This window comes from Aptenodytes patagonicus, chromosome 26, assembly GCF_965638725.1.
Source record: "Aptenodytes patagonicus chromosome 26, bAptPat1.pri.cur, whole genome shotgun sequence".
NCBI classification, from domain to species: domain Eukaryota; kingdom Metazoa; phylum Chordata; class Aves; order Sphenisciformes; family Spheniscidae; genus Aptenodytes; species Aptenodytes patagonicus.
Window position 1 is genome coordinate 500694 of NC_134974.1, and position 13423 is coordinate 514116.

The 13423-nt window shown below is 70.4% G+C and overlaps 1 protein-coding gene across 1 annotated transcript; it reads right to left on the minus strand.

Annotated features, from left to right (window-relative positions):
- Positions 1–2868: 2868 nt before the first annotated feature.
- EFNA3 (ephrin A3) lies at positions 2869–12927 on the minus strand. Its single transcript, XM_076360041.1, has 5 exons — positions 12804–12927; positions 4542–4831; positions 3958–4023; positions 3722–3799; positions 2869–3589 (listed from the first exon to the last, which is right to left on the minus strand). Exons 1-5 carry the CDS (start codon positions 12923–12925, stop codon positions 3468–3470), a joined length of 678 nt encoding a protein of 225 aa, XP_076216156.1. The 5' UTR covers positions 12926–12927; the 3' UTR covers positions 2869–3467.
- Positions 12928–13423: the final 496 nt, after the last annotated feature.

Here is a 13423-nt window from a genome sequence, read left to right on the forward strand (position 1 = left end):
GGACTACGATGTGGTACCCAGTGCCGTCGGCTGAAGGGCTCCCCCGTCCCCTCCGCTGCAGTCCCCAGCCCCAGGGCAGGGCCACCAGCGCACGGGGACAGGGCTGGGAGTGAGGCCACGGGGACCTGGCCAGGTCCCAGCGTCACTGCCCTGCCTGGCCCGCAGCAAAAGGGCAGTGCCAGCATTAGTGGCTGGACTGGGGGAGGAAGGACGAGCACGTGTCCCCTGCTGGGGACAGCCCGAGGGACAAGCCGGGGCTGGAGGGTGCCCCATTACCTCCCTGTGCTGGATCACCTGGGGCTTGACGGTGGGGGACGGGGTGACCGTCAGGGTGGGCAGCACCCCATGCAGGGTGGGCGCCCACCCGCAGCGGCAGCAGGGGTGCCAGCAGTGGTGCGCACGTGCGCATAGTCACAGCCACGCCGCCTGGTACGTGCAGCGCTGGGGGTCGCCCCAGGTGACTGTGGGACAGGGTCAGTGCCCGCGCAGGCAGGGCTTCTGCTGCGCCGGCTGCGGTTTACAGGACAAAGGTGAAGCCATTTCGCGCCGTAAACACTTGTGGCAGAGTGGCACGGGGCAGGTGGAGCTGGCCAGAGGCCACGGAGCTCGTGACAAACTATTTATGGTTTCTCGGTTCGGGACACCCAGGTGCGCCCCAGCCCCTGCCTGGGCTGACATCACTGGCCGTGAGGCCAGGGGAGGAAGAGGAGTTGTCCAGTCCGTGGCCGGGAGCGAAGGCCGTGGTGACGTTCTGTGCCGGCTGCGTGCAGCCTGGCAGGTAGGCACAGCCCAATGCCAGGCTGCGCGTGGCAGGGGCAGAGCCGCGTCCCCGAGGCTGGCTGGCCATGCCAGGCCCTTATGCGTTTGGCCGGAGAGTGGGATGCATCCAGCCCTGGCCATGGAGGACAGATGCTGCCACGGGGTGATGCAAAGCCTTGTGCCACACGGCCGGTCCAGGCGCACCCCCCTTGCCTAGAGCCAGACCTGCTGCCGGGGCTGTGGAAGCCCCCCCCAGCACCCGGGGGGCACCCAAGCCCCAGCGCTGGGGTCCCAACAAGGGCTTCCCCCTGCCTTGGAGCAGCAGGGCTCGGGGATCCCCTGTACCAGCACCCCAGGAGTCTGGTCCAGGCTGCCCCTGGCGTGCCATGCTGTGCCCTGCCTGAGGGCACGGAGCGGAGCAGGGCTGGGTGGCTGGTCCCCACCGAGCTGGCAGCAGTGCCACATGCCCGCCGTGGAGCAGTGCCAAGGTTGAGGCAAGCGGCAGGAGGAATTTTGCAAGCGGAGCTTGCCGTGCCGCACTGTGCTGGGGCGGCTGACTCAGTCCCTTGCTCCCCCCCCCCCGCGATGCACTGGCCAACAAGGGCCGCACCAGGCTCCCCAGCCCACCCTGCCACGTGCCACTGGCACAGCCACGCACCGGGACGGGGGCTGCGGTTGGTGCCCATCTGCCAGCATCCAGGGGGATACGGCCCTTGGCAGCGCTGCATGATGCTGCCCCGGCTGGACCCTGGCCCTGCCACGCAGCTCCAGCCCAAGGTTGGCAGCCAGGTGCTGGGTGGCACCCTGAGTCCCCGGGGAGGGGGGTCCAGGGTAGGGTCCCCGGCCCCACAGTGGGCCAGGCCTGCGGGAGTGCAGGGGGGACATGGGGAGCCGGCGCCTGCCGGGAGTGCTTGGAGGACCCGTCTGACAGGTTCGCCGGCTCTTCCCGCACCCAGACAAGCCCGGGCCGGCGGGACGCCGAGCCACCGCCCAGCAGCGCCTGCTGGGGTGGGGGGAGCATGGCCGCCCTGCTGTGATGGCGGTGTGGACCCCCCGAGGCCACATCCACAGCAGGTCCGTCCCTACTGGGAGAGGGGCCACTGCCCCCCCAGTCCCACACTGCTTTGTGGGGAGAGTGGCTGCCCCCCTCCTGGGGGCACTGGGCCACCCCAGCCCAGCGGGGTGCAGGGTCAGGACCTGCACGGCTGCTCCCCTGCACCCACCAGGGCTGTGGGGTGCCAGCCATGGGGCTGGGTGCACCTCACTCATCCATAGCCCCAGCAACACCCCGAGGGTGTGACCCCATCCCCAGTGGGTCCCTGGGCACAGCCCCCTCCCCACACATTCCCTTGCCTCGCTGAAGGCACCGGGGGGGGGGAGCCGAGGGCATCCCCAAATCCTGCGGGAGCTGCCGTGCAGACAGGCGTGTGCCAGATCCCCCCTGACGCTGGCAGGAGCCAGCATGCCTGGCGGAGCCAGACATGCTGGTGGGGGCAACACGGGGATTCCCACGGGGCCCCCAGGCACATTGGGGTGCCTGCCGGCAGCCGCTCACCCTGTACAACCAGTGAGGATACCGAGGAGGGCTCTCCTGCACCCACTCCTCCCCGGACTGCTCCCAGCCACTGCAGCCCAGCACCCCCCAGGGACCCTGGGGATGCGTGCCAAGGGCCCTTGCACTGCTCTTACCTGAGGGTGCTGCCTGACATCCGCGCCGTGCTGTCCTCCTGCGGGCAGCACCAGGTCCCTGCTGGATGCTCCATGCTGGCGCCTGGGGGTCAGTGGGGAGCAGAGCCGGTGGGAGGTGGGGGGGGGAGCGCCCCGCATCTCCCCAGGTTGCCCTTGCTGCCAGCGGCGCCGAGCCCATGACTGGAACCGTGGTGCCTAGGGCCAGCGAGGCAGGCGGCACGGTGAAGGTCGGCACCTGGCGCTTGCTGCCCTCGCCTGACCCCTGCCCCGGCCAGAGCCCACCGTGCCGGAGGGCAGGGCTGGCCAACAGCTGACCAGGAGCGCTGCACGCCGCCGTGACAGGGGTCTTTTTTTTTTATCCTTTTATTATTTTTTTTTAATAGACTAAGAGCAGAATATGAAAATCACCAGCCAAAGCACTTGAAAAAAAGGTTGAGTTTGTTTTTTTTGTTTTGTTTTCCCCAAAAAGTGTCTGTGCGTTTGCATAGGTCAGGTCTTCACGGAAGACGAGGAAAATCCAACACGTTCAACTATGTACAAGCCAGCCTGGGGCCGGCGCCACTGCCTATGGTACAGTGTAGATATATCTATATAGTCACTCTCTGTACAGTATGTATAGATCTCTATGTAGGTATGTACAAGCTGCCCGGCCCTGGGGGTCCCTGCCCTCACTGGGCTCCCCAGTCCAGCACTGCCCCCCAGCCACGGGGCACCGGGTGGGCTGTGGGCAGGACTCCACGCTGTGGGACGGTGTCGGCGGAAGGTGCGGTGCACGCAGCAGCACCAAACCACATCCTCGCAGATGTAGCCACAGCCAGGGTGGGGGGCGAGTCCCAGCCGGGATCGGTGCATGCCGTGGCCCCCTGCCTCACGGGGCGGCTCTCCGGGCAGGGGGGTGGCGGTGCGGAGGAGCCAGGCAGTCCCACGGTGGTTCCCCGCCGGGTCTCACAAGGGGCGGCAGGTTGGGGGGTCCCCACTCGGCGGAGCTGCGCTGGCCAGGCCCTCACCGGCGCCGGGAGCTAGGAGGCCAGCAGCGTCATGAGGAAAAGCGCGGCGGCCACGGCCAGGGGCAAGTGTTCCCGCTTGGGGCTGGTGCCGCTGATGCTCTTCTCCAGCTTGGGCATCTCCGGGTTGAAGTTTTCTGCGGGGAAGAGCGAGAAGGTGAGGGTGGCACCGGGGCGGCCCCGAACCCTCACCCCACGGCTAGGGCTGCCCTGCGGGCGGCGGCGGGGGGGGCACGGCGCTGTGGGGCCAGGGGCTCTGCCCGACTCACCCAGGTCCTCGATCTTCACCTCGGGCCGCAGGGTGAACTGCGGCAGGGTGGGCGCCAGCTTCTCCCCAGAGTGCGACGCTGCAAGAGGGAGAGAGGGGACGGGGGGGGGTCACACTCCCCGGCCACCTTGTGCCGCAGCCCCCCCGCCCCGCCCAGGAGGGATGGGGGACCCGCCGGCAGGCCACGCCACACCCCGCTCGCCCGCAGCCCCCAGGGTGGGCACGGGGGGTACTTACTGGAAGCGCAGCACACGAACACTTTCATCTTCAGGCAGGCCCGGCGGTGGTTGTGCGTCGGTGTGGCTGCAAGGCAAAAGCGGGCTGGGGTGGCTCCAGAGCGGGTGACCCCAGCCCCGGGCACCCGAAGGCTCGGTGAGCTGCTACCTGCTGGGTCTGGGCATGTTGGGGTCTGGCCCTGCCTGGGGGTGTGCTCCAGGCTGGGGATGCAGCAGCACCCCCCTCCTGCACCCTGAAGCTGAACTTGCATCAGCACCCTGCACCCCTGTCCTGCACCAGCAGCCCCCCAGCACCCCAATCCTGCATCAGCACCCCCTGCATCCCCATCCTGCACCAGCACCGCCCCCCACCTTTCCCCGCACCCCCATCTCACCCCCACATCACGACCACCCCCTGCACCCCCAACCCTCCCCACACCCCCCTTCCACCCCACACCTCCATCCCTGAGGTCAGGGTGCCCACTCCTGGGCGGGGGGGGGGGGAGCTGCAGCCACCCAGCTGGGGGGGTGCAGGAGGACCAGCCAGGGTGGGATGCAGGGGACCCAGCCAGGGATGGGGGGGTCCCGCCCCGGCTCCCCACGTACAGATGTAGTAGTACTCCTGCCCTGCGCGGAACTCGTAGCCCAGCGAGAAGGCACTGTAGCGCTGGAACTTCTCCGAGAACTTGATGGGGCTGTGGGGCGCGTGGGGCCGGTTGCACTCCCAGCGCTTGAAGCCCTGGCTGGTGTTGCAGGTGTGGTAGCCCTCCGCGTTCACCATGTAGAGCACGTACTGCTCCAGTCGGTGCTCGGGCACCGAGGCGTTGTAGTGCGGGCAGTAGATGTCCAGGTAGTCATTGACGTTCACCTGCACCGTGTAGCCCTCCCGCCGCAGGCTGCAAGGGAAAGGGGGGATGGGGGGCTCAGGGACACCCCCTGCGCCTTCCCAAACACGGGCCCCTCCTCAAAAGGGACCTGGAGGCTGGAGAACGGGCAGGTCCCAGAGCATGGATCCCAGGGGGCAGTGGTATCCCCCTGCGTGACCTCTATCTGGAGCCCCGCAACACACCGGGACCCCTGCGCAACCTCAGCCCCATGGACCCGCAGCGCGGCATCACCATCTCGGGGGGTGCGGGCTGGCCTGGGGTGGGAGGGACGCTGCTGGGGGTGGATGCTACGGGTGCCAAGCCACATGCATGGGTGGGACGCCTGTGATAGCACAGGTGCACGAGACGGCGCTGCTGGGTCCTGCCGGGAACGTGCCAGCAGACTCAAGGAGGGGACAGACAGACTGACCCAGCCACAGGGCTGATGGACACCACGGTCCCAAAGGCACCGGGGACCCTGCGGGACGCAGCCCCTGGTCCTCACTGCGCAGCTCTGGGTGTGCAGGAGGGGCATGGGGCCCCGGCGCTCCCCAGCTCCAGCAGCCTGCAGCCGACCCACCGCAGTTGCCCACCATGGCCCCAGCCCTGCCACGCGCCGCAGCTCAGAGAGAGGATTTCTCACCCCGCTTTGGCTAATCCCGTTAGTTTGTTAATGCTGTAAAGGGTGGCCCTGGGGGAGCCTCATTTACATTGATTAGGAGCGGCAATCCCCTCAGATCCACTCAGGAGAGGCTCCGCTGGCTCCTAATCCATGCCCGATGGAAATCCCGGCCGCGGTAATCCTTGCCACCGCGCTGACCCACTGCTCCTGCCAATTAATTACGAGCCAGCGCTGCGAGGCGCTGGCTCTGCACCGAGCTGTCACGGCAGCACCAGACCCCGACCGGACCTCGCTCCACCGCTTGGCTCAGCAGCGGTGGTGCCCCCCTCCACTGTGCTGGTGCAGCCCCTGCACCCCACTGCATTGGGGGGTCCCCTCGCCAGGCTCCCCCGGAACGTAGACTGCAGCATCCTGGCACGCGTGGCCGGGCTCCCCCGCAGTGCATTGCTCCGGATTGGGGCCCCTTTCCCCACCCGTCAGGGCAAATCCAGGTCCACGAGCCCCTGACCCAGCACTCAGGGTCCCCTCACCCCACGGGGGGTCCTGCCACGCCCTCCCTGGGGCCGTGCCTGCAGCAGAGCCGGCTTCCCGGGTCTCCCCGGCAGGGCTGGGCAGGCAGCAGGCAGGGCTGCGCGTGCAGACGCCCCACCCTGCCCAACCGCCCCCGGCGCTGTTTGGGGAGCCCCGGCACCCTGCCAGGGCCTGTGGCACCCCAGCACGCAGCGCCCAAGAAGCCGGGTGCTGGAGAGAGAACCAATGAGGGACCCGGCGTCTTGCCAGCAAAGGGGGACCCAAGCAGCGCCGCCTCCCCACCCGGGGCTGCCGTCAGCACCAGGGGCTGTGGGGGGCTAACAGCGGACCTCGTCACCTGTGGGGCAGGGAGCACAGCCCCACGCGGCACCTCCCTCGCTGCGCAGCCGCTATTCCCCAGCCCAGCCCGGCACCCGCCGGCCGCCGGGCAACTCCTCCACCAGCAAGGTGCTGAGGCAGCCACCCTTGCTCCACGGGGCGCCAGGACCTTTCATCTTCCCCCTTTGATGTGGTGGGAAGGGGGGGGGGGGGGAAGAATTGTTATTAAAGAAATGGCCCTGAGGAGAAAATTGCAATTAACTCCGTGCGGGATGCGGGGCTGGGACACCAGCACACTCTGAGCCGGCTGCCCCACACCAGGGCAGGCGCCAGCAACCGGTGCTCACTGTGGCCAGGCTGTGGCTGTGCCGGGGGAGTGAGGGGCTGGAGGAAGCCCCTGGAATCGGCCCCGGGTGTCTGCGCCCCATGGGAGTGACACCCAGCTCCATCTCCCGCCGTGCCAGGGGAAACCCTGTCCTGGGGTGCCAGGGAGCTGTAGCCACCCCCCTTCCCCTGCGGCACCCAGTGCTGAGGCACACCCCCTGCCCCCTGGGACCCTGCTCCGGGGCTCATTAGGAAGCGTGGCTCCTGGTAAACAGCCTCACTAATGAGCACTGCCCCATGTAGCACTGAGGTCTCCCCTGGACTGGGGCACACCAGCACCGCAATGCGGAGGTACAGAGGACCCCAGACTGTGTGGCGGGGCCCGGCAGCCCTGCTCCCCATGGCGGTGAGCCCCATGGACATCGCTGGCCATCACGTGCTGGGAGCTTGCAGGCATCAGAGCATCGTCGCCAGCCGGGATGGGCTGGAGCACAGCCCCAAATGGGCAGAGCCACGAGGCCACCATGGCCCGGGGCACGTCCAGGGGACTCTGGCAGCAGCTTCAGCCACGATGCTGCATCCCCGCCGCGCTCAGCTCCTGCACCGTGACCGCTAGTCCCGCAGGTGCAGAGCAACACCCCCCACAGCTGGATGCCCCCGAATCCCAGCAGCCCCAATGCCATCGCCAGAGCACCCTGAGCTCTGCCTGCAGCACTGTCTGGCAGCACAGGGCAGGCAGAGCTGCTTGCCTGGCCCAACCCCAGCAGCAGGCAGGGAGCCCATGGGCCCCATTTCAGGCAGAAGGATGGGAACAGACACCCAGAGCAAGGGTGTGAGCCTCCTTTCCCACCGACACCCACCCCAGAGCAGGCACGGGCTGCCTGGTCCCCGCTAGCCCCCGCGGCTGTCAGGAAGCCTCAGCGACAGGTGAGCCGGGTCAGGATGGACCCCCCGGCCTCCCAGGCTCTGGCAGCCGTGGTGCTGCCAGCGGGGCATGGTGGGCTCCAGCAGTGCCTGAAGGGTTAAGTGCAGGAGCAGAACGGGCAGCATCGCTTCTGCACGACTGCATTTTTAGAGCAGGGCTTTGCAAGGCAGTGGTACCTTCCAGCAGCCTGTCGGCACTGGGCAGATGGATGTCCCCTGGCAGAACCGTCCCGAGCGGAGGCTGGGCTCGGCGCCCACCGGCCCTGCACCGGCGGGACCCTGGCTACCTGGCAAGCCACAGCCACTGGTGAGCTGGGCGGCCGCTCCGCTCCCATCTGCTGCGATAAATCTGGGCTGAGCGCCGCACGCTCACTCATGCACTGCTAGGGAGTGCCTGGTGCACTGCAGCATGCCCCGGCCCCGGCAGCACAGGGGGGACCAGACCCCTGCCCAGCCCCCCGTGCTGTGGAGGCTCACCCCCACGGTGCGGGAAAGGCCTGGAGGGTGGTGAGGCCGGAGCTGGGCTCAGCATCCCATGTTGGTGGTGACAGTGGCGAGGACTAGGGTGACACAGGGCATCCCCCGATGCAGGTGATAGCATGGTGCCCCCAGCACTGGGGGCCAGGGCGGACAGTCCCCACCAGCCCAGCCGGGCCCTTTGTTTGGCTCCGGCAGCTTCACACTTTCGGCACATCCAGGACCCATCGATCAACCGGGGAACAAAAAAGTGCCATTGATTTGCATGGTCCCCTTCCAGTCGCCCTGCCCGACAGGGAGAGGTGAAGGCACGCACATCAATCGCCGCAGCCAGTCCGCCCCAACGGACAGAGAGACGGATAGACAGACCGACCGCCTGCACCCAGTGCTCAGCCGCCGGGGAGACGGGCGGCTCGGCCCGGCGCCCCCCCCCGTGCCAGCCCTCCCCACGCAGGCAGCACTGCACAGTCACGGCGCCCAGACGGCCGCGCACACGCGCGCTGGCTCGGCAGACAGCGCCTGCGACGCAGCCCACGCGCACGGGTGGCACGGCGCCACGGCACGGCCCCCCCCCCCCCCCGTCCTTCCCCCAACACGCCTGGCGCAGCCGCAAGGTGCGGGCACAAAAGGCATTGCCGGCACACGGCGTCCCCAGGGCCACCTCCCTGCTCGGGGAACTGGGCTCCTGAGGAGATGGGGGCAGCTCCCCAGGGACACAGTGGTGGGCGAAGGGACCATGGTGCCATGGGGCAGCACCCACCCCAGGGTGACAGGCACAGCCCTCCCCCAGCACTCTGGAACCCCCAGCACTGCCCTACAGGTGCCTCTGCACCCCCAACCCTATTGATGGCCACGCGATCCCTTTAATCCCCGCTAAAGCCCGTACCTTCCCGCTTTGCTAACAAGATCAATGGGGTTTCTAATTGGGTTTTAATTAAATCATCAATCTGCAACCAGTGACTCAATTACCAGCCTGGGCAGGAGCGGGGTGGCCTGGCCCTGTTGCACCCTGGGACAGCCTCCACACCCTGACGCTGCAACCCCTTCTCCCACAGGAACCCCGCAGGCCCCGGACGCACTGCCGGGGCTCGGTGCCGCCCGTCGCGGTGACTCACAGGGCACGGCACCCTCTGCCCCCGGGCAGCAGCTCCCGCCAGCGCCGCAGCCAGCGCCCACAGGTGGCCAGGGCCTCTGTGCCCCACAGGGACCAGCCTGGGGGGCACAGCCATGGGGTGGAGGGTGGGGGAGCCCCCCAGCCCACCAGGGGATGCTGCAGCCGGTGGGGCTGGGTAATTAGTCGCTGAGAGGTGTAATCACCACCTTGCCCACTTCCAGCCCCACAGCTGGGCACACCCTGCGGTGGGGTGGGGAACTGCCCCTCGTCGGGCAACTCTGCCCCGCGCCCCGCAGCACCTCCTGCTGGATGCCCCCGGGATCTGCCGGGGTGAGGGGGGTCCCCTCCTGCCTCAGCCAACACCCTCCCCAGCCCTGCAGGTGCCAGCGGATGCGATGGAGGGATCCGGCTGGGCACAGCCCCGGTGTTGGGGTCCAGCAGCTGCAGAGGACCCAGGAGTCCGGGCACCCCCAGGGCCCCCCGGCAGGTGCAGGGCGGGGACACGGCTCCTCTCCCGCGCGAGACGCTCCCCCGGGAGAGGCTGCTCCGCGCAAGGGCTCTTGACAGCCTGCTCCAGCTCTTGCCGCCTGGAACACAAAGTCAGCCAGATAAAAGCTGCCTTGAAGAGGCAAGCATGGCAGCAGTGCCAGTGGCTGGGGAGGCCACACGCGATACTCCCCCCACACAGGTGGGCTCCGACTCACCTGCCTCAGCTGGGCACCAGCACTCCATGTACACCCATCTCACAGCCACCCCGCTCTGCCCCCTCCATGGCACCGGGCACCCTGAGGCCTCAGGCACCAGCACCCTCGGTCCCCGCACCGGAGCCAGGGGCGCAGCGTGGCTCACCCCAACCCGCTCTGGGGGTCTCCTGGGGGCTGCAGCAGCGTCAGGGGGAGCTAGCAATGCCTGTGCCCAAGCACGGGGACAAACCGCTGTCCCCACCTCGGCATCCGGGACACCCAGCAGGGAGGTGGCATCCCATGCACACCGGCACGCCAGGGCCTGGCTTGGCTGGGGACACCCCTAGAAGCCCCCAGCCCCACACCATGGGGCACCCCAGGGATGCAGCCCCCCTGAACGCCAGTGCTGAGTGGGACGCAGCCGCCCCACACCTTTGCCCCGTGCCACCACACCTGTTCCTGGCAGGACTTGGGAGTGGAGGGCAGGGACCGGACAAGGATCGTCCCGTGCCCCTGGGGCTTGCCGGCTGCCTCCAGCAGAGACAGCGGGACAGGTGGAAAGCGCAGCCGGACCAACAGCCTGGCCGAGCAGGAGCAGGCACTTGCACTGCCCCGAGCCTCAGATCCCACCTTCGTGCCTCCCCCGGGCTTTGCCATCAGCACCCCGAACCTGCTGCAGGAGGGGTGCCCAGCCCCACTCAGTGGCCCTCCCTGGTCCCCCGGCACCACCAGCCATCCCCTGCGGTGGCCGGGGGACTGGAGGAGTCCAGCCGCGTGCCCAAGGGGGATGAGCTGCCACCAGCCCCCTGTTCCCCAAGGCACCGCTGGGACCCCGGGTGCTGTGGGTGGGCTCTGTGGGGCGGCCCCTCACCCCATCCTCCCACCGAGGGGAGCCACAGGGGCGCCCAGGGCAGCATGGCAGGAGATGCAATAAATTTCTGGGGTGCCTGGCACAGCCCCCGAGGAGCGGCCCACAGCCGAGCCTGCTGGCGCCCCCCCCCCCCCCCCCCCGCCTCCCCGGAGAGCCCCACGGGGCCGCGCAGGGCTTGTTTATTGCTCTGATTGCAGCGGGGTTGCTGGGATTTGCAGGCTGCGGCCCAGGGAGCCTAATTCCCCCCATAATTTATCTAATCCAGACACTTTGCCGTGCGGCTATAATTGCGGCCGAGCTGCCGCACTGCCTAACAATAAATATCAATGCTCCGGAGTCCCTGGGACATGTCTCTGCCGCAGCCGCCCCCACCGCGCTGCCTGTGCCCTGAGCCGGACGCTTGCAGCCGCGCCAGAGACGCGTGCGCAGCGGGCGCGGGCGTCTGGCTGCGACACCCCTGGCTTGGCATGGCGGGGGCACCGCCGGCACCCCCTCCTCCCCATCCCTTGGGAGGTGCCGGGGCAACACTGGGTCACGGCGCACGGCTGCGGGCAATGGGATGGGGAGAGGCGGCCCCTCGGTCACGGTGGGGCAAGGGTGGGGGTGCGGGAGTCTCCCACCCGCCGAGGTCCCGGCGATGTCACGGCACAGAGATGAGGCCGGTAGGCGAGCGGGGTCCGGCTGGAGAAGCAGGAGGATGCCCAAGCGTGGCGGGGCGAGCCGAGCGCCTCACCATTGTGCTGCGCCTCGGCACGTCGCACACACGCACAATTTATGGGGCCCGGGCTTCCGCCTGGCGACACAATCTCAATGGGAGGGGAAGGAGCTGCCGGGGAACGCTCCCTCCCCACACAAAGGGGCGCAGGGCGGGGGGAGCCCGGGGGAGCCCCGGCACCAACGGGTATGGCGGGATGCTCTGGCCAGGCGCACGTCCCCGCCACACCCCTGAGCGCTCGCACCGGCGAGGGAAAGGGAGATGGGCGATCGCAGCGGGCACAGCTCCCCAATCCCCGTGGAGGGGTCCACGGACCCGCCGCGGGCTCGCAGCCCCCCTTCCCCGGAGGAGCCCAGCCCAGCCGTGTCCATCGCCGCCCCAAAGCCGGCGCGGTGCCCGCGCCCCTCCGGCGCAGCCGTGCCAGCCCCAGGTGTGGGGGCCACGCACCCCACGCAGCCCCCCGGGTGGGCGAGGGCAGGACGCAGCCCCCGGCGCAGGGCGCGAGGAAGGTGTCGCGGGTCCGTGGCCACCGACCGCCCGGGCTCCCGGCGGCTCCGCTCCCGGCGGCCGTGGGCGCGACGGCAGTTTCCACACCTCCGCTCGCCCCCGCACACCCCCCGGGAGCCCCCGGCCCCGCCGCCCTCGGCTGCTGCCCCAGCGATGGCACCGCTACCCGCCGGAGCGGGGGGGGGGGGACGGGCGCCCGTCGGCCCCCCCCCCATCCCCGCCGCGCCGCCGGTGCCGCTCCCGCGCCCAGACAGGCGGGGGGCGCGTCTGGCGGCAGGGGCGCCGCAGCGGGACCCCCTGCCCGGCCCGCCGCACCGGGCGGGGGGGGGCCGGCCGTGCCCTTCCCGCGGCACCCCGGTGCCCGCCGCGGGGGGGGGTCAGCGCCGTCAGGGAGGGGGGGCTCGGCCCCCGGTGCCACCGACCCACCCGCGCCCGCACCGGGAGCCGCCGAGCCCCGCTCCAGCGGCGAGCCCGACCCCGCCGGTGCCCGCGCCCCGCCCGGCAGCGCGGCCCCGGGTCCCCGAGCCGCCGCAGGTCGGGTCGGGCCGGCCGGGCGGCTGCGCCCCCCCCCCCCCCCCCGAGCGGCCCCCGCCTCCGCGGGCAGGGCGAGGTGCGCGGGGCCGGGAGGGGCAGCGCTCCTGCACCGGGGGGTCCCGCAGCCCCGCCCACACGGGGGCGCCGCGCGGACACCGGCACCGGGGGGTCCCGCAGTCCCGGCGCGCGCGCCCCCGGCCCGGTGCCGCCCCCCCCCCCCCCGCCGCCGCGCGCATCCTTCAGCGCGATCCCCGCCGCGCCCCCACCGCGTCCTTCCCGGCGGCGCCCCCCTCCCCGCCCGGCCCCAGGGACACCCCCGCCGCCTCCCGGTGCCGGTACCGGCGGCCTCCCCCGCGCGGCCCGGCGCCCGCCCCGCACTCACTGCAGGTTGGAGCTGTTCCAGTGCACGGCGTGCCGGTTGCCCAGGGCCCCCGGCGGCCCCCGGCCCGGCAGCAGCAGCAGCAGCGGGAGCAGGGGCAGGAGCGCGGGCAACCGAGCAGCCATCCTGCCGCCGCCGCGGAGCCCGCCGCGATCCCAATGAATGGAGAACCGAGCCGGAGCCGCCCGCGCCCCGCGCCCCCGGCGCCCAGCTCCGCCCCGCGCGCGCCCGCCGCCGCCGCGCCCCCGCGCGCGCGCCCGCCGCCACCCCGAGCCCGCCTGCACCGGCACCGGCACGGGCATCGGCATCGGCATTGGCATCGGCACCGGGCAGCGGGGACCGGAGCCGCGCCGGGCTTGGGCTGCGGGTCCCGCGGGTGGGGGCACCGGGGCCGCATCCCACCGGGATCGGATGCCACCGGGATCAGATGCCACCGGGCTTAGGGTCTCACTGGGACCCCCGTGGGTGGCGGCACCAATGCCAGGTCCCACTGACATTGTGGTCTCCCTGGGTGGGAGCGCTGGGGCTCAGGGCCCCAGAGGGTCCTCGTGGTGCTGCTGCCAGCACCATGGGGGTCACACGTGTTCGCAGAGGGGTTTGGCCGCCCCGGGGACACAGGAGCA

Bases quoted from the DNA above. Each gene is read 5' to 3' on its own strand.
- EFNA3 (XM_076360041.1), bottom strand. From the start codon at position 12,925: ATGGCTGCTCGGTTGCCCGCGCTCCTGCCCCTGCTCCCGCTGCTGCTG. The intron at 3,800-3,957 runs GTAAGTACCCCC...TCCCTCTTGCAG, and splicing joins GTTCGTGTGCTGCGCTTCCA to CGTCGCACTCTGGGGAGAAG. The intron at 3,590-3,721 runs GTGAGTCGGGCA...TCTTCCCCGCAG, and splicing joins GGTGAAGATCGAGGACCTGG to AAAACTTCAACCCGGAGATG.